Here is an 18941-nt window from a genome sequence, read left to right as displayed (position 1 = left end):
GGCCAGCTATGTATTTGGTAGAATAAATCCTCTGAAGACGACAAAACCCTTGTTTGATTTGCAGTCATTAACAAAAAAGCATTTGTAGGATTAGAGATATCCGCAGCCAATAAATCTCACTTTGATTATATAGTTGGAGATTCAGGTCCGAGTAGCATTTAGATCTGAAGAAAAGGGGGAAATGTACACTGTAAGCCAAAAGGGCTTCCAGATAGTTAAAAGTACAGCTTCTTTAAAGATAAAGACATATTTATCATTACATTATTTTCACTATTGGTTTAAAATGTTCAACAATTGAGGAAATCTACTTGGCGTTTATAATCCCAAAATCTTTGAAGGGTTGAACATCTGTGCCTACCACACAGAAGGAAGGGAATTTCTGTAAACCATTACAGCCTATTTCAAACCCATTCATTAAGACTCAATAGCAGGAGAATTCATATTTTTCCTTCATTTAATCAAGGACGTCAGAAAGGTGTGCCTTGTTTCCAGTCCAAACCAACTTCATTGTAATGTGCCTCATCTCAGTAACTCAAGGAATCAGAGCTGGTTTGTAAACTTCACTCACTCAAGTCTCAGAGCTAAATCACTTCCAATTCTCTTTCATTGTTCCTCACTAAAAAAAAAAAAAAAAAGGCAAAACCAAACAAAAACTTTTGTTGCTCTAATTTGATGAGGATTTTAATATATTTTAGCAAGTAATGAGAAAAAAGTATTTTAGACAGAAATCCAAAATCATCATTTCTTGCTCCATATTTCACTTTAGCTAGTTGATGTCACTGTTGCATTGTGAACAGGAAAAGGCTGGGAAATAATCATGTAAGGTCCAATTCACCCACATACTAGCTCTGTTGCTGTGGGGGATTTACTTGGCATCTTTGAACATCAAAATCTTCACAGAGTTGTGAGGATAGCAAAACATTTAGCTCAGTGTCTGATTTACTAGAATACTCAATATGACAGCCACTATGATTGTATTTTCTCATTGTTAAAATGTACCAAGTCCAAAATCAACTTACTTCCCTTATAGTGGAAGGCCCTTTATAGCTTTTCCATGGAAGTAGAATTGAAGTTTATTCTATCCTAAAGAAAGATTCTTAATTATCATCACCCCAATTATCATACATTAGGGTCCTTAATTTTTATAATTCTATGAGCAAAGCTTAAAATCCTATGAAATAAAATTGAACATATTAGTGACCTAACCAGCTGCAAATTAAATTAATTCATTCAATGAACATTTAACAAAAAACTACAATATTCCCTCAAATAGTTCATAGTAGAAAAAAAGAAAAAACACCTACCAACGCGTATAATTAAATATGGTTTGGTAAGTGCTTTAAAAGAGACATGTGCATGGTATACAACTGCCTAGGGGAAACCAACTGGAATAGATTTAGGTCCTGGGCACTTTTCCATTGCCAGAGAAATGGGAACGCATTCACTTGTACTCATCAATTAAGAGATGTCTCTCTAGTATAGGCCATATGCTAAGCTAGCAACCAGATTTTGTTAAATTTTTGAGACATGCAGAGATCTTAAAATATTCTCACCCAAAGACATATGTTTAATCAGATTAAAGTTTACCGACTCATGCTTTAAAAATTTAAGCTGGCAATTTAGAATAAATTGATTTAAAAACTGACATCTCAAATCTTAACTATCCATTTTTATAGCACAATTTTTACAATTGTCTTCAGAATGGCTATTCTTTAACTTCCTTCCACTGGGAAAAAAATAATTCTTATTTTAACTTTTATTTAAATAATTAACCCTACAATTTAAATGTGCTATGTATAAAATTGAGCTACTCTATTATTCTTCTTTCAAACTCACATAGCTTATGAATTAAATGTGTCTTGAAAATGGCAGATAGCAATGCCATTTGTTGGAAAATGGTACCTAACTCTAGCCTTGTTTTTATCCTGAGGAATACTTGTGAGGAAAGGAACAGAGAACTTAAATTGCTTTAAAAAATATTATTTCATGGAAAAATATGAATCACTTGTGAAACAATAAAGACGCATACTGTTTTATTTCATGGAAATATTCCTTTCTTCATCTTTCCTTTCCTTAATATAATTTCATAATAAAAATAAAACGCCATTTACTTAGAATGTTAATATGAGTCCTTCAGTTTAATTTCAATTTTTTTACCTATTGCTCTCAGACCCAGATGATAAGAAGAAAAATTAATTGATAAGAAAAAGATCTTTAGCATTCTCTGAAAAGAACAGTAGCACACAGAGCAAGACTGAAAAGTAATGTCCATTTCAAAATTATTTCCTCTACAATACTGTTGAACATATTGTAATAAGGTTTGTGGACAGTCACAAATGCAAGCTGATCTGATTACTTTGTTCCTGCTTTATAATCACTTGTATTTCATCCTCATCTCAATCTTGGAGAAGATGATTATTGGCAGGAGATGAAGCCAAAGACTATGAAACTAACACGTTAAAATATGCCTTACATTTATCTCTTCCTATAAAGCCTTAGTTAAGACTTTAGCTAAAAATGCTTTCTTCCTAAATGTTCATGGGGGGAAAAAATTACAGAATACAGAATAAGCTACAAATTTAAGTTTTGATGCAGACAATAAATTACAGAACAGAACTCCCAGAAACCTCACGTCCCCTGCCAACAAAATGTACTCTTGAAAATGATGGGTTTCATCTAGGGGTGATTAAAGCTGAAACCAATCCAGTGATTCAATAATAGCTTAATATGTGATTGAAAGGGATGCCTGTACTTCAATTTGGAGGAAATCTTGCTTTTAAAAATAGTATTATTTCTTAAAGTGATTCTAGTTCCTCATTAATTATACCATATACTATAAAAGAAAATATGGTATAAAACATCAACGGTGAGTTTAATGTAGTTAGGGGGGAGAATAATGGTTAAACTGTCTAAATTAAATTCGTTAGTTCTATTTTTAAAAAATTCCACAGCATAGACCCTAACAGAATATTATAATGGGACTGCAGCATCCCCTTTCCTTTTAATTGTGGTGTTCTGTGTAATATTAAAGGGATCTCAGAAAATATTCCAAAGTGTTAATTCTTCCCCAAACAGAATTTCTGATGATTAGAGTCTTAATTTTCCTACTCATTTCAGAAATAAGTCCCTTTGATTTTAATGGCCTAGGTTGAGTTCTAGTATATAAACAGATGAATAAAAAGACCTAAAGTACTGGATTTATTTTTTTAAAAAACTACCACCATGAAAGGAGCTTGGAAATACCATTCAATATTAGTGAATATGGACATAAATGCTGATAAAATCTCGAGATAGACTTTTGTTATTTGAAAATTCTTACAAATTAAAGTTTCTCATGGAACAACACACAATATAGAAAAGCCAGCAAGAAAGAAAAAAAAGTGAGATTATACAACTCTAAAGAAAAAACAAACATATGTCATATCTTGTGACCTTCTAACAATTCATGTATCTATGGTCCAAAACAAATTTCTCTTAGCCAAGAGACAATTACCCACATTAGTGTTTATACAATTGTCAATCCCCCCTAGAAAAACACTATTGTAAGTTAGACATCATGATATTTATATTTTGTTGTACTAAAAAAAATTTTCCTAAAGAGTCTGTCTTATTGAAAATTTAAAACACAAAACCCTCCTCTGTATGCACTTGCACTAGATTCAAAACATAGTGATGTTACCGTATACATTTATGAAATAGGTTTGTGATGATACTGGAACTTAAACTAATGATTCTTCATTTTTAATGACCAACTAATAGATGATAAGTTCTAAAATACACTTACTTGGAAGAGAAGAGAGCTGGTAGACAAAGATTCTGGAACCAATAATGATATCCAGCCTCATCTTACAAAAGTCTTTTTAGAAGAGTTAACTCTTATTTTTCTAAATAGAAAACTAGTATAGTGGTAGCCCACAGGTACAGGAGAATGTGCTAGGTTATGTGAGACAAGTATGATGGAGGGACAACAACAGGCCCCTATTTTCTTTGCCTGGCACTGAGTTTCTGTAGAGTCAGACACTGTGACCATATTTCAGAAATAACCATCTGAAATGGGCAGAGGGTCTGCGGTGAGAAAACATTGCACTATGACTCAACATAACAACACCAGATAAAGGATAAGGGACAACTTGGGAAAGTGTCACTTCCTGCATCCTCCTAAGCCTCCTGAAATCAGTGCTGAGGCCCATCTCATCTTTTCATGAGCTATAAAAGGTAGAAATTCAGAAGAGAAGCTAGAGAAAAACTTGCCAATCTCTCTGCAGTCCAGCAACTCCTCAACCCCAGAGTTGAAAGCATTCAGACATAGAGAGCATAGACTCTGGACCACATGTAGATAAATCAGAGTTAGTGATCAGAGATGATAATAAAAGAGATACTGCCCACTAACACCCACCTGTATGCTACTGAGCATCTCCTACTTGTGATTCCTACATTTTAGACAAGAGATCATGCAAAGATTTTATTTCCCAGATCATACTAAAATAACAAGCAAGTAAATTCATAAACCAGTGGTCAAAAGACCACCGGGTTGGCAAACATTAACATTTTGACAAATGATAATAACAATATTTGAAACACTATAATTACACAGAAAAAAAATAGGCTTAATGCACCGAGATAAACTGCCTAAATAAATATCATAAAAATAACATGAAATGAATAATTTCATTGGCTTGGTAATTGATTTCACTTCAATTCTGATATAATCCTCCATTTGGCCTTCATTTGCGCATATGTAATGTGCTTATTTAACAAGAGGCTTTAATTTAATTTACCTACTGAAGCAGAAACCTGTAATTTTATAATTAATAACTCTTAATAGCAAAGCAAAAATGCCCTAGAGGCACGTGAAAGCAGCTGGGACACTGGAAATGATCTTAATCCTCTTTCCCATTCATGGAGGTAGCATCAGGGCCTGGTGAGAATGGACAAAGAGGTTTAGCCCATGCTAGGTTCTAAGTTGGATACTCAGCTAACATGTTTCTACCTTGTAGAAACCACTGCTAGTCACCAAGTCTCGACCAAACTGGCCAGTTGCTCTCATGTAACCCCATTTTGCTTCTACTCTTTTGATCAGTGTGAAAAGAGGTAGAAGCTCCTAAATATAACAACCACTTAAAATTCCAAAGGACAGGGATCTATTCAAATCTGAATCAAGTTTCCCAGGTCTGCTTTACAGTGGACTGGACAATTCTAAGCCCATTTTGAGCCTCTGGTGATAAATCAATGATGTCTCAAATTCTATTCACCAAGATGCTTTCATCATGTGACCCTAAACTAAGAGCAACATTTTAGTAAAAGCAGAACTTCAAAACAGACATTTTAGAACACATAACAAAAACAACACTAGAAACATAAAATTCCCTCTGCTTTTGAGCCAACACTGACCTTCTGTTCCAAAAGCAATGTGTTTGTAGGGATTGCTGCAAAAGCCTTGTAGCTTGACTTGGTCTTGTATTGCTAGAATGAGTAACCAGAAGGCAAGAGTGGAGATGAAAAGGGGGAAGAATAGAACATAATTTTAGACTAGTTCTGCCAAGTTAAATGACACGTTATCAAATGAAGAAAACAGTTATTACAACTTGTTTTTGACAGAAAAAATTAGCTTACCATGTTAATATTTTATTAGAATGAGAAACAAAGGAGTATCACGGTAAAATATCAGCCTAGGGATTATAGGCAATTATGTGCTATACAGTTTCAGAACTTAAAAACACCCATTTCTACAAAGTTACGTATAAATTTCTCATAAGCAGTGTGTTCCTCATAGGAGTACTACTAGTCTATAAATGTGGGCAGGATTTTTGTTTTTTTTTGTTTTGGTTTGCTTAATTCTCAAAGGAAAGGGGTTCTTCTTTATAGTGCCATAATTAACAAACGTTATGCCAATGCATTTAATTGAACCCTTGATACATTCTCTTGCATTATTCATTAAAACGAGGGTCAGAATACATAAAATTTAGCAGCAATATTTAATAAGTAGCATATTTTGAATAGAAGCAACATCAGCAATTTAACTCTGTAACGAAAAAACTAGAAAGCCAAATTTTTGGTCTTAAATTCACTTTTTTAAACTTCATCATCTCCTGCTCTTTCTAATGCAGTGATATTAATGCATCAAATGACAAAACATCTTGAATTTTAAATAAAACTTGGAGTAATATAGTTCAGTTTTGTGGAGTATTTTTAAGAGAGGGTTGAGCCTGAGGAAGTTGTATAAATCAGGACACTATGCATAATCAAAAGCCCAGTTTTGATATTGTTCTGGGTCCCACACTGCTTATCCAAGGTCAAGGCTCCTGTCGCTTCAAAAGCCCCTGTCTCAGACAGCTTCCCCAGGGGCCCAGAGCCAGCTAGAAATTGGCACATGACTCCCAAGCCATCTTATTCCCTGGGCAGACCACAGGATCATAGAAGAAGACATGATAGTCAAATAAAATAAAGCCTTGAGTTTTATGGATATAATTGAAGTAATCTTCCATTAAAATGATGTGAGGAAGGTAAGGTAACAGATTCATTTTCCTTAGAAACAAGGTGAGGTAGAGAAAAATCAAAATGCCAGGCCTGGAGGAAAAGTCTCAAGTGCCTTCAAGCCCTTGTCTCTATACTGACCCAGCACTCTATAGTCCCCAAAAGACATATTTTGGATAAGGACTGAAAATGAAATGCCATCTCTTTGTGGAGACTAAGAGCTGGCACTTAGTACTAGGCAAATTATATACACTGCCTCATTTAATTTTACAGAAGCCCTATAGCTAAAGAACCAGTAGGGAAAGGAGGCACAGTACGGTCAAGTGACTTGTCTAAGATACCCAGCTTATAAAGAACAGAAAGAGGTTTGGAACACAGGCCTGTTGGGATCCAATATCCATGCTTTCTCTATAAGATAATATTTTCTCTCAAAGAATATCTAAGCAGACAAAGAATACATAACAACATATCATTAATACTCCATGATGGTTTTATGGATACTTAATTGTAATAATAGTTTTAATAATAATAATAGCTAACAATCACGATGAGCCAAGTACCATTCTAGAAGCTTTATGTGCATTACCTCATTTAATGATCACAACCAACCTATTAGGTAGATTCTATGTCACATCCAGTTTACATATGGAAACTAAAGTACACAGATACTAAGTAACTTATCTAAGGCCACTAGGTAGTAAGTCATAGCTGGGATTTGGACGCAGGCACACAAGTCAACAACTGTGCACTCATCTACCGTAGGCCCTTGCCTCTCATCTCAGGACACACAATCATTTGCATTGTTTGTTCTCCTATCCCCAACTGCCCCAAAGTATATAGCTGGATAAGCCTGTACAGAGAGATATGTTGTTATCGTACACATGATGCCAGAGATCTTAGAATTACATATGATATTAAAGGCCATCTCATTCAACCCCCTCATCCAAGACAAGAATCTCTCTGATCAATCCTCTGTTCAGCTACCACATGAACACTTGCCTATCTCCCAAGACAGCACGTTTAGGCCTAATTGTTAAAAGTGATTTAAAAAAAAAATGCTCCCTTATTCTGAGCCAAAATATGCTTCCTGCTAACTTACTCCATTGGTCCTCTCTCCCCACCTTGGAATGGTGACACACGTAAAGAGCTCGATTCGGCAAGGTAGTCGTGCTGCTGTTTCCACCAAGCCCTCCTTACTGATCCTCAATGGAAAAATTTCACTATCTTCATCACTTTCTTCTGTCAATATTCCTTTACATATTGAAAAGGTGTGTGTTGGGGTTCTTGGCTCAGTCAGTTAAGCATCTGGCTCTTGATTTCGGCTTGGGTCAAGATTCCGGGGTCATGAAATTGGGGTATGTCAGGGTCCACACTAGGCATGGAGCCTGCTTGGGATACCCTCTCTCCTTCTCTCTCTGCCCTTCCCCACACTCATGCACTCACTCTCTAAATAAATAAATAAAATGTTTTTTAAAAAAGGTGTGTGTTAAACTAGATTTATTTTTAACACAAAATAGAATATGATCGTCACCTTGAAGATATCGCCAATAAACTCAATTAATACAATGAAGATAATAATAACTGGACTTGTCTCCTTGGTTTTTGTGGTCAGTTTAGAATATACAGGAGGGTGAAGTTAGAGTCATTTCGTATTGTTGGATCACACCGAGTATGCTACCACCTAAAATCCCTAATGCTTTCATTTTTTTTAACATCCATTGAAATTAAACTCTATCATGTAGTTTTGTTTTTTTTCTCTAGACCCCTAATAGTACTTCAGGCATTATCTCTATCCAGTTTCATCTGCTTAGTATTGCAAACTACGAAGATAAGAATTTTCATATTATTTCATGAACTATTTTGTTAGGTAAGTCATTTTTATCTTCATTCAAGTCCATATACCAAGGATAAGGAGCTCTTGGCTCCTGGGTCCTACCAACCTGGTGGACATCAATCTATCCTGTAAATCTATCTGGATATGACAGTTCAACTAATGAATTCACGCAACAAAATATTATTGAGTATCTACTTTGTGACCTACATTGCTCTAAGTATTAGAGATTCAGTAATGAACAAAATAGCCAAAGACTTTACTCTCTAGAGCTTCCATCCTAATAAACAGAGACAAACTAAAAGCAAAGAAATAAGAAAGCAAAAAAAGTCATAGCGAGATAAATAATTCACAGAAAATTCAAATAGGGTCTTGGAATAGAAAGTGACCTCAAGGATGCTTTAGATTGGGCACTCAGAACAAATGTGAGTTCACAGAAAGATGTCATTACACCACACATGGCTTTCCTTATTCATGATATCATGAAAAAATCACAAAAGCTAGAACTTGCAAGGCAATTCAATAAACATTTGTTACTTGAAGAAAATGTCTGATTTTCAGTTATAACTGCTTTTGGAAACAATCACAAACTAAGAATATAGGCAATCATTTTCAAAATTTACCTTCCGTTTTTGTGAAAAATAAAACATATGGCTCACTTCTTTTTCCAGTAAATCTCTTATTTCCCATCATTTACAATAGAAGTAGAAATTTCATCTGTTTGAGATACAATTTATGTAGGCCAGGAGATATGAATTTAGAGCATATAGATGTTTCCTTCTAGTTCTTCATCTATAGGGTTTCATGAGTGTTTAAGACATATGTAGTCTTTCCTTTTCAGTGTGAAAATCATTCTTGCTGAGGGATTTGCTTAGAGATACTTTTTGGGTTCACTCTATTTCTTCAGGATTCTCTTAACAATATTCTAATTTAGAACGTATTTCTTCTTTAGCATTTCAAGTCTTTCAGGTGTTAAATTAAATTTATTGGTTTCCCTTCCTTGGTTTAAAATTATAAATCACTCTAGTCAAGGTAAGTATAACTTGAATAGTAGGTTGTAGTGTTAAAGGCTGGAATCACCATCAACTGATCATAGAAGGTAGAACTGACTAGCCTGACCCCAGCAAAAAATTCAATGATACCTACTGTATCTCTCCAATTTGTAATCTGTGCTTTTGGTCAACATTCAATAAATATTTTTTTTCTATTTCTGTATTTTTAGACAGAAACAAAGAGCTCGTGTGGCGGGGGGGATCTCATGAGCATAAATCATGACCTGAGCCAAAATCAGGAGTCGGGCGCTTAACCAACTGAACCACCCAGGCACCCCCAATAAATATTTCTTAAATATTCACTACATGACAGGTGCAGGGTAAAATTAAGGTTTAGAAAAGGAAATGCTATTTTACTACATACATTTATCAGAGTTAATCCTATTTATAAATCCTATTTATCCTGGATAATTGCAACATAAATCCTGGGTATAAAGGTGGGGCCAGCAACACATCTTTCTCCTTCAGAAAATACTTCTCACCACTATCCTATCTGCTATTGCTGATGCCTAAAATTCTACCACAGGCTTCAGTAATAAAGACCCATGCAATCCCAGTGAAAACTATATTAGTTGCCTCAAGAATCAGAAATTTGAACTCATGGTTACACTTTAAGTATTGGTGAAGGGCAGAACCTCAGATTACATGAACAACAGGAGTGAACCTTGGCAGAGAGCCTCCCTACCACTACGGCCAACTTCTCCTTCCTGATTCACCCATGAGTAGAAATGAGAGCATCACTCCAAATGTACACTTCCTACTCATCAGTGACCATGCAGTGACCATGCATGCAGTGCCTGAGTCAGAATCTCCCTGAAGCAAAAGCTCAACCCAAGCCCTAATTCAACTCACAGAAGGAAATTGCCCAGATACCCCCCTTACACCTGAATTATTGGCAGAGCATAATCTCTATAGTGATCCTGAGAACTGAAGCAGTAGGGAAGGTGAGGGAAGAAATTTCCCTGAACAACTCTCTTCCTAGGACCCCTGTCCATGACTGATTTATCTTTGGTGTGTTTCTAGTACTCTAAACATACGTTATTGTATTACAATATTTTGACATCACTATTAGCCTGATAGGTCTTTTAGAGAAGACCTATTTTCTATTATTTCCAATATCTAATACCAACCTGGTAAAGAAGAGATATTCAGCAAATATTTGTTGATTTAAACTGAAGTATTTTATTGAAAATTACAGTAAGATTTAGAGGACATGAAGAAACAAAATTTTAGTTCCTCATATACTGTTCACATCTTAGACACACCTGACTGATTAGAGACCCTCTTCCCCCTTCCAAGTATGCTCTAAAGGCATTTCTAATATTTCTAATATTAGTTTCCAAAGTCCTTCCAAGATTTGAACTTCCAAGATTTGAACTCATGACCTTGAATCCTTATTTTTTAAATCCCTTTTTTGAGCTAAACTGCACAATCCCATCCTTGAATTAAAATGAAAATACTCCTCAAGGAGTAAAAAAGAAGGTTTTGTCAATCACTGACCCTTGAGTGTGAATCACTGCTAAGCTCAATTCAGAAAGGCTAGCTGGAGAGAAACAAAGGGAATGAGAACCTGAACTGGTTAGTACATAGATGGAAGCAACAGACAGCAGGAATGGGAGAACCTCGGAAAATCTAGAATTTCCACAAAGGCACCAAAAACTCTGTAGAGGAGGTGGAGTACAAAACAATCGGACTAAAAGAGAAAAAAGGAAACAAGAAAATACATATACCTGGTTTCAATTGTTTTATCATTTCACATGTTATTGCGAATGTTTGTTACCCTACCTACCAAATATGTACAGATATATGATCTTCACCTTCACTACTCGAACCTCACCAGAGCCATCATCATCACTGGCCTGGATTGTTCCAACAGACTCCTAAGGTCTCCTTACTTCCTCTTTCACCCTCTCACAGTCTATTCTTAACACAGCAGCCAGATAGACATGATTGTGCCAATTATCTATTCAAAACACTCCAATGGCTTCTTACTCAAATTAAAAAGCAAAGACTAAGCAGTGGCCTGCCTACAGGACCCCACAGGCCCCAGCTTGCAGTTACATGACTCTCTAACAATCTCAAATTCCTCATACTAACTCCATTCTTGCCACACTGTCCCCTATCTTTGCCAAGCATTCTCTGACATCAATATTTTTCCTGACTATAATCTCTTGAGGTGCATCACCTCTTTGAATGTCACCTTCCCAAAGAAACCTATCCTGACTACCCAATATTAATTTGTGACACTATCCCTTACCCCGCTATACTAGTCTCCGTACCATGTATGACCTTCTAACACACAAGGAAATTTACTTATGGCAGTGGGGAGGTGGTAGTGGTAATTGCTGATTTTTTCTCTTCCAACCAAGATTATAAACTTTTTGTGAGCAAACATTTTGCAATTTTATTTTGTTGCAACATCCTCATGACTTTGAAATATGCCTTGCACATAATAAGCACCCAATGAATGTCCATTGCATGAATGGATGATTTGCTTGAACCACATCAACTATTTTAGCTCATGGACGTACATTCCATTATTACTCATTTACCTAATTACAAGTGGTCAGCAGAAATGGAGAAAATCACATAGAGACTGTTGTCACCAAGTTTTTGGTGTGATGTATTTGGAAACACGTTGATGCCTTCAAGGAATGAGAGTTTATAAATAAAACACCAACTATAAAAGTTCATGAAATATTAAAATGCTCCCAATTGATTTCCAAGCTATGTGTCCAAATAGCTTTTAGGCCAGGCAAGGACACCCCCTCATAGTTAGAAAAAAAGCTTCAAACCATCTTCAGTAAGTGGCAAAATGTTTGAGGTTTTAAGGTAATGTCCTCAAATCCCCACATGGAATACCATGATAATTCACTAGGAGAAAAATTTAAACTATTTTATAAATGAAGACCAAATATCTTGGGAACCCAAATACAACCCCAGGAATTAGTTTTATGATATCCAGGCTTTCCCAAGGGACAGAAACACCTCAACAATATAGATGTTAATCGAAGAGTAAACTCAGCAACCTTTGGGGAGATGCTCATCCTGTCTAGGGCCATGATTACGATGTGAAATAATATTTTAAAACTATATCTGAAATTAAAGTGTATCAATTATATCATACTAGTGCAAACAGATTCAGAACCTTAAGATTCTATGAAAAAAATCAAATATGTTTCATATCTGAATTTAGCTCAGTATACGCTAGCTGTTCCATTTTATTTCAATATCAAAGGGTAGTAGGGCCCACATTTTGAACCAATACCCTTTAAGCATTCATGTTTTAATTTGATGGCCATTTGTATTCTGGGACCTCTTTTCTTTTGGGATCTGGCACTGAGTGAGGCTGATCTAAATCTGAAGCTCTTTGACTTCAAAGGTGCCCTGTGCTTGGATTAGCACCACAGTGGAAATAGCAAGACAAGAAACAATCCATAGACACATATGAATTCTTTGATATCCCAAAGCTTTTGTCTATTTCCTCTTACCAATCTATGAAATAATCTTAGCAATTCAAACAAAACTAGTCAAACATCAAAGGAAACCAGGATAAGATTTATGGATTCCACCATCCATTTTAATGAATTTTTATGCTCAAGTTACAACTCCTGCAAATAATAGTTTGCAATAAAAAAAAAATGTAGACTGATTTTTACCTGGAGAGATAATAGCAAGAAGCAAGGAAGAAATAAATATACTAAGAACAGCATGTCTCAGAGGGCAACTATTTTTACAGAAGTTATCATAAATTTTGCCCATTATAAGAAATATTTTTTTGTTCAAAAAGCAGGTGAAATGAGATTAATTATTCTTCAGATTTTCATGTTCATCAAATTTATCATGTACTTCTATAAGCTGAAATTTTTAACTTGGAAATTAAAAAAATAAAACAAAAAATAAAGCAAATGCTGAAAATTCTTCAATATTGGGAGCAGTAAGTGAGCTGGGGGAGAACAGATCTTCAACAAACTTGATTTTAGGACAAAAAAGACCTTGACTAGATCAAAAGACCTCTGCACTCAACCTCTTCTAACTCTCCAAGAACAGGACAAAACGTGAAGAAAGCAGAGTGAACCACAAACAGAAAAACTTTGAAAAAGCCTCTGGAGTAAAATCACTTTTCACAAAGGTAATGAATAATTTAAGCATATGGCACTATGGTTTAAGAAATAATTGTTAATAAATTCAGGAGACGGTAATGTTTACATCACCAGGTTGTTTTTAATATACCACAAATGAATTCCGTAATCACACATATGTATTGAAAAGATAATTTCCAGGTCATTTTGCCTCAAATAAATAAGATTTTTAAATTTAGAATTATAGAAAATGTTAGATTTTCTCCATCCTGTTTGCTTTGAAAGTTTAAAATACAAGAACTTAATAATCTCTAAAAAATACATTTTTAAATGACCAAAAACATTATAGGAATTGATAATTCTGACTATTCCATAATGATGATTTCCTTCATGAGAGTTATTAAATCAGGCTAAAATGATAATATGAGTTATGCTTTTGTGTTTTGGTATATAATATGAAGAAAATAATATTACCAAGTTTATACAGTCATAAAAAGTAACTGATATAGTCTCCTTGATTAATTTTTAACTATTTTGTATATTTTGTCTAGGATAGTTCTCATCTCACAAAAAGAATGTGATATCTATTAAAACAATTATTATTACAATAATCACTATTTGATGGTAAGACCAATTTTCTTATGTCTCTACATATACTCCTCTGCGTTCATCCTCTGTATATTTGGTCAGGCTATTTACTGTTTCTGAAATGCTAGCTCCTTCCCTCTTCATTAAGCTAAATCCTAAACATTTCCTACAGGCCTGACATTTATTATAACTTCCCTCACTAGCCATACCCCATAGTAATACTTCTATTACATTGAATTCAGTGAACAATTATACATAATCTGTATTATACTGTTAATATTGTCTTATACTTGTTTTCTAGTTTTATTGTAGATTTAATAACTCTATATAGCTCCTCCACATTATGTATATTTTCTTCTGCTGAAAAAAAAATTATTTTTTTAAAGACAAATTACCACTTACTTTCCTTAAAACATAGAGATACACAATCACAAATCCCCCAAAAAAGCTGGTATAATGGGCATATGGCAGGTGTTTTCTGCATGCTTGTTAAGTTGAATTGTATTACAACATCATTAACAAGATCATGTGGGTTATCTTTCCCATCTTCATCATTCAAACAGTAACAGAGTTGAACACAATCTCCATGGAATTTGGAAGCTCTCAAACTGTGTTATTTCAATGCACTGAACTAAAAATCGCAGTCCCTTCCTAATACAGGCACTTTCATAATTTTATTTTATTTATACAACAATAACCAAATTCTGGTTCTGTAGGATCCACATCCTAATTATTTGAGAATAGTTGGGAAGCTGGTATGCTCTAGAGCAGAGTTGCCCTTCTACCAGTAAAAATGAACTCTATGGATCACACCTTCAAATATTTCCCTTCTCATATTAAAATAAATGCCAGTCTCCAGAGTATAGGGTCGTTTTTTTTTTTTTTAAGTGTGTTCATTTGAATATAGTTCACACACAATGTTACATTAGTTTCACATGTACAACATGGTGCTTCAACATCTCTGTTATGCTACGTCTACCACAAGTGGGGCTACCATCTGTCACCAAAAGACACTATTACAATACCATTGACTATAGTCCCTATGCTGTACCTTTTATTCTCGTGATTTAATCATTGCATAACTGGAAGCCTGTATCTCCCATTTTGCCCATTCTCCTCCCCCCTTCCCTCTGGTAACCATCAGTTTGTTTTCTGTGTTTGCAGGTCCGATTCTGCTCTTTGTTTCTCTCTTTGCTTCTTTTGCTTTTTAGATTCTGCACATGAATGAAACCATATAGTATTGATGGTTTTCAATCTGATTTATTTCACTTAGCATAATACCCTATAGGTCCATCCATATTGTTGCAAATGGCAAGATTTCAAGCTTTTTTATGGCTACTTAATATTCCTCTGTGTGTGTGTGTGTGTGTGTGCGCGTGCGCACGCGTATTACATCTTCTTTATACATCATCTGTTGATGGATATTTAGGTTGCTTCCATATCTTGGCTACTATAAATAATGCTGCATTAAACATAGGGGTGCCTCTATCTTTCTGAATTAGCATTTTTGTTTTCATTGGGTAAATATCCAGCAGTGGAATCATTGGATTATATGGTGTTTTCTATTTTTAATTTTTTGAGGAACCTCCATACTATTTTCCACAGTGGCTGTACCAATTTATATCCCACCAACATGGCATGGTGCCATATTGTTTCACTTATATGTGGAATCTCAAAACAAAGCAAAAGAAAAGACAAACAAAAAACCAGATTCTTAAATACAGAGAAGAAACTGGTGGTTGTCAGAGGGGAGGTGAATTATAAACTTCTAGTTACAAAATACGTAAGCCACAGAAATGAAACTACAGTATAGAAAATAATATTTTAGTAGTATTGTATGGTACTACACTTATCATGGTGAGCACTGAGCAATGCATAAAATTGTTGAATCAATTTGTTGTACAGCTGAAGCTAATATAAATTGTTGATTATACTTCAATAATAAAAATGATATAAATAAAAATAATAAGTAAATAAATAAATAAATGCCAATGTTACATTCTTGTTCAATGGGTTGCTTCCGAGCATTCAGAAGCTAGTATTTCTCCTCCTCAATTCTATTTCCTCATACCCAGCCTATCCACCCTTTCTGTTTTTCATAATTCCTAAGTATTTAGTGTTCAAAATAAATCAAATATAGTATTCACATATAAAAGAAATTTCTATTCCCTTTTGCCCTATACGTATATAGCTAAATCCATATTGGCATGGATTTGAGGAGGTATGAGGAGCAGTAAAGAAATCAACTTGGTAAAAGGGGAAAAATCAATAATAATAAATGAATGCCAACAAAGGAAATAGAAAGTTTTCAACTTGCCTTGGCAATAACGTGGACCTGGACCTAGGATAATATTCTATTTTACACTGCTCCTGTCACTATTCTATCCATATATGATATTTTGTTGGACAATACGGTCCATGTAATTAAATAATGAGAAATGTATCGTATTCTCAAATCTGAACTATCTGCTTTAAATCCCATCTTTGTGATCAATGATATAACTCATATTATGCCTGAAAAAAATGCCCTTGGAGTCATAGATATAAGAAGTTACCATAACAGGAGGATTTGCAAGATCAAAGAGTTTTACCAAAACATGCACATTTTTAGTTAGATTATATTTCACCTCCACATTCAAATATACCAAATCCTAGTCCCACTTATACTTTCTGTAACTCCGTGTAGGAGCAGAATGAATATCATAATTACTTTTCCCCTGGAAAAAAGATTCTCCCATATTTCAGAATAAGCATGCACCATGCAACGTGCAAAAAAATACCTTGGGTTTCTTATTTTCAAGGCCTGTTGAGATGGACAATGCACAAGGTGAAATCAGCTCCTTGGTTCTTGTTAGAGAGATGGGAGGTGATGGGGTTGAAAGAGATGACCTGTAGTTGGATATTGAGCTTTCGTATTTTCCAGGTCTTGAAGGTAAGGTACCACTGCCACAACTTGGGTACAGTGTTGAGGGATGCAGCTGGAGTGTCTGGGTGGGCAGATTAGCATGAGGGAGAGGAGAGGACCCCAATTTGGAAAGAGAGGCAGAGCTAGCACTGGAGACAGGGGGTAAAGGAGGAGTTGAAGGATTCTGCCCCTGGTCAGCTAGCTGTGGGGCTGTTCTCTTGGATCTGTTTATCAGGTTTGAAAGAGCTGGGGAAGGATGGAAATATTTCTCTGGAGAGGACAGCATGGCTCTTTGATTAGCGGGAGGAGATAGAGAAGATAATGCAGAGGAGACTGATGTAGGATGTATGTGAATATTCCTGGGCTTTTCTGGACCCCTGAGGTCAACATCCTGTTTGCCCTTCAAAGAAAGTGAAGGAACACTTGGCGGAACAGGAGGAAGACCTACAGAACTCAATGAATCAGTCTGTAGTGGGGACAGTGTTGGGTTACTCTTCAAAGAAGTGGGTGATGTTTTCTCTACATTCAAAGAAACAAGGCCACTACCAGCATGTTTTGTGGGAGAGAGGGAGCATGCCTGAGAAAGGGGAGCAGATGTGGCAAAAAAAGGTAAGTGAAAGGATTGCTGGCTAAGTTCAGAAACCTGGTGTTCCCTTTGCTCTGGAGACCCTGCTCTCAGAGAGCAACTAGAGAGAGATTTCTTAGGTGTGGGTGGGGTTTGTTTTGCTTTTTGATCAAGTGTGAGTGTGGAAGAAGCCAAGGAGTTGAGAGAGAAAGTGGGACAGGATGCAGGGGAAAAGGGTCTTTGGTGAGAAGGGTTTGACTTCAGCATGGCAGTGAGAAGGGAAAGCCGGGAAGGCACTGGGGATTTCACTCCTGACTTTGAGAGATTTCCACTAGATGACACTTGGCTACAGATAGTGGAAGAAGACCCATGGAAAGAGGAGGTAAACTGTTTGGGACTTGGAGAGAGCGAATGTGTGACAATACGGACAGGTATGTACGAGCCCGAATTCGACTTCAGAGAAGCACTGGAGGATGGTGAAGGAGAAGTGGTTCTCGGGCTTTCTCTGGGGCTAAGGACATGCGAGGTGAAAGCTGTTGTCTTCTTCAGAACTTCAGATGCCAGTCCAGGTTTCTCATCTGCAGCTTTTGGACTGGATAAATTAGAACCTGATAACTGAGTGGCATGGGGAAACTGTGACGTCAAGGAGGTGCCCTTCGATGCAAAAAAGGGTGAAGAATGAGCAGAAGTTTGAAAATACGTAGTTGTTTCTTCCACCAAGGCCCCACTGACATCCAGCCTCCTAGTGTGGAACTCCTCTAGCACAGAGGCTCCGTCGAGGTTAACTGGGTCAGGTGGTGTTTTCTGATTAGTTGGAGAAACAAAGGAGAAAGCAGGTGGTTTACAGGCAAGCTGCTCAGAGGTAGTGGGAGAAGAAGTTAACTAGAGGAAAGAGAAATAGACAGATTGTAATAGGACATTATTTGTGAAACAATCACAATATTCTTGTTGCTTGTGTATTTCTGCAAACAGTCCTTCTATTAGTTTACACAAAACAGGCACCTCAAACCTCTGTAAAAATGGAAGAAATTCTGTTGTGCTAATGAGGCACTGCTTTAAATTTGAAATAAAATATAAACAAACTGTGAAGTATTATATATTATGCCTCATTTATTCCCTTGAAGAACATCAATATAGAATTGTATATGCATGTTTCCATTTGGAAAATAATTCACTGACAAAATCTAAAACAGTTATCTTAATTTGGAATTGTGTGACTTGAAAAGATTTAAATCACCATCAATATAAGTTTCAAAATTCACATTGGAAAATGAAATAGATTTTCTTCCATTGTAAAAATATAATAGTATAATATAATAATATGACTATGATAATATAATGACTATAATCCTTAAAAAATCTAGCACACTTCAAGTGTTTAAAATTCTCAAAACTTAAAGTACTCCTACCATTGTGCAATTGCAAAAAATGACCAGCATTCAAA

The 18941-nt window shown here is 35.7% G+C and overlaps 1 protein-coding gene across 1 annotated transcript in view; it reads right to left on the bottom strand.

The window, feature by feature from the left end:
- Positions 1-18941, bottom strand: part of LOC103663989 (muscular LMNA interacting protein) — a 134944-nt gene that overhangs the window by 90677 nt on the left and 25326 nt on the right. The window contains 2 exon segments of the mRNA XM_040643588.1: positions 5392-5463; positions 16808-18379. Coding sequence (XP_040499522.1) covers positions 5392-5463; positions 16808-18379 — 1644 coding nt within the window.

This window comes from Ursus maritimus, unplaced genomic scaffold, assembly GCF_017311325.1.
Source record: "Ursus maritimus isolate PB19 unplaced genomic scaffold, ASM1731132v1 scaffold_29, whole genome shotgun sequence".
NCBI lineage: Eukaryota > Metazoa > Chordata > Mammalia > Carnivora > Ursidae > Ursus > Ursus maritimus.
This window is presented reverse-complemented; position numbering and strand designations above follow the sequence as displayed.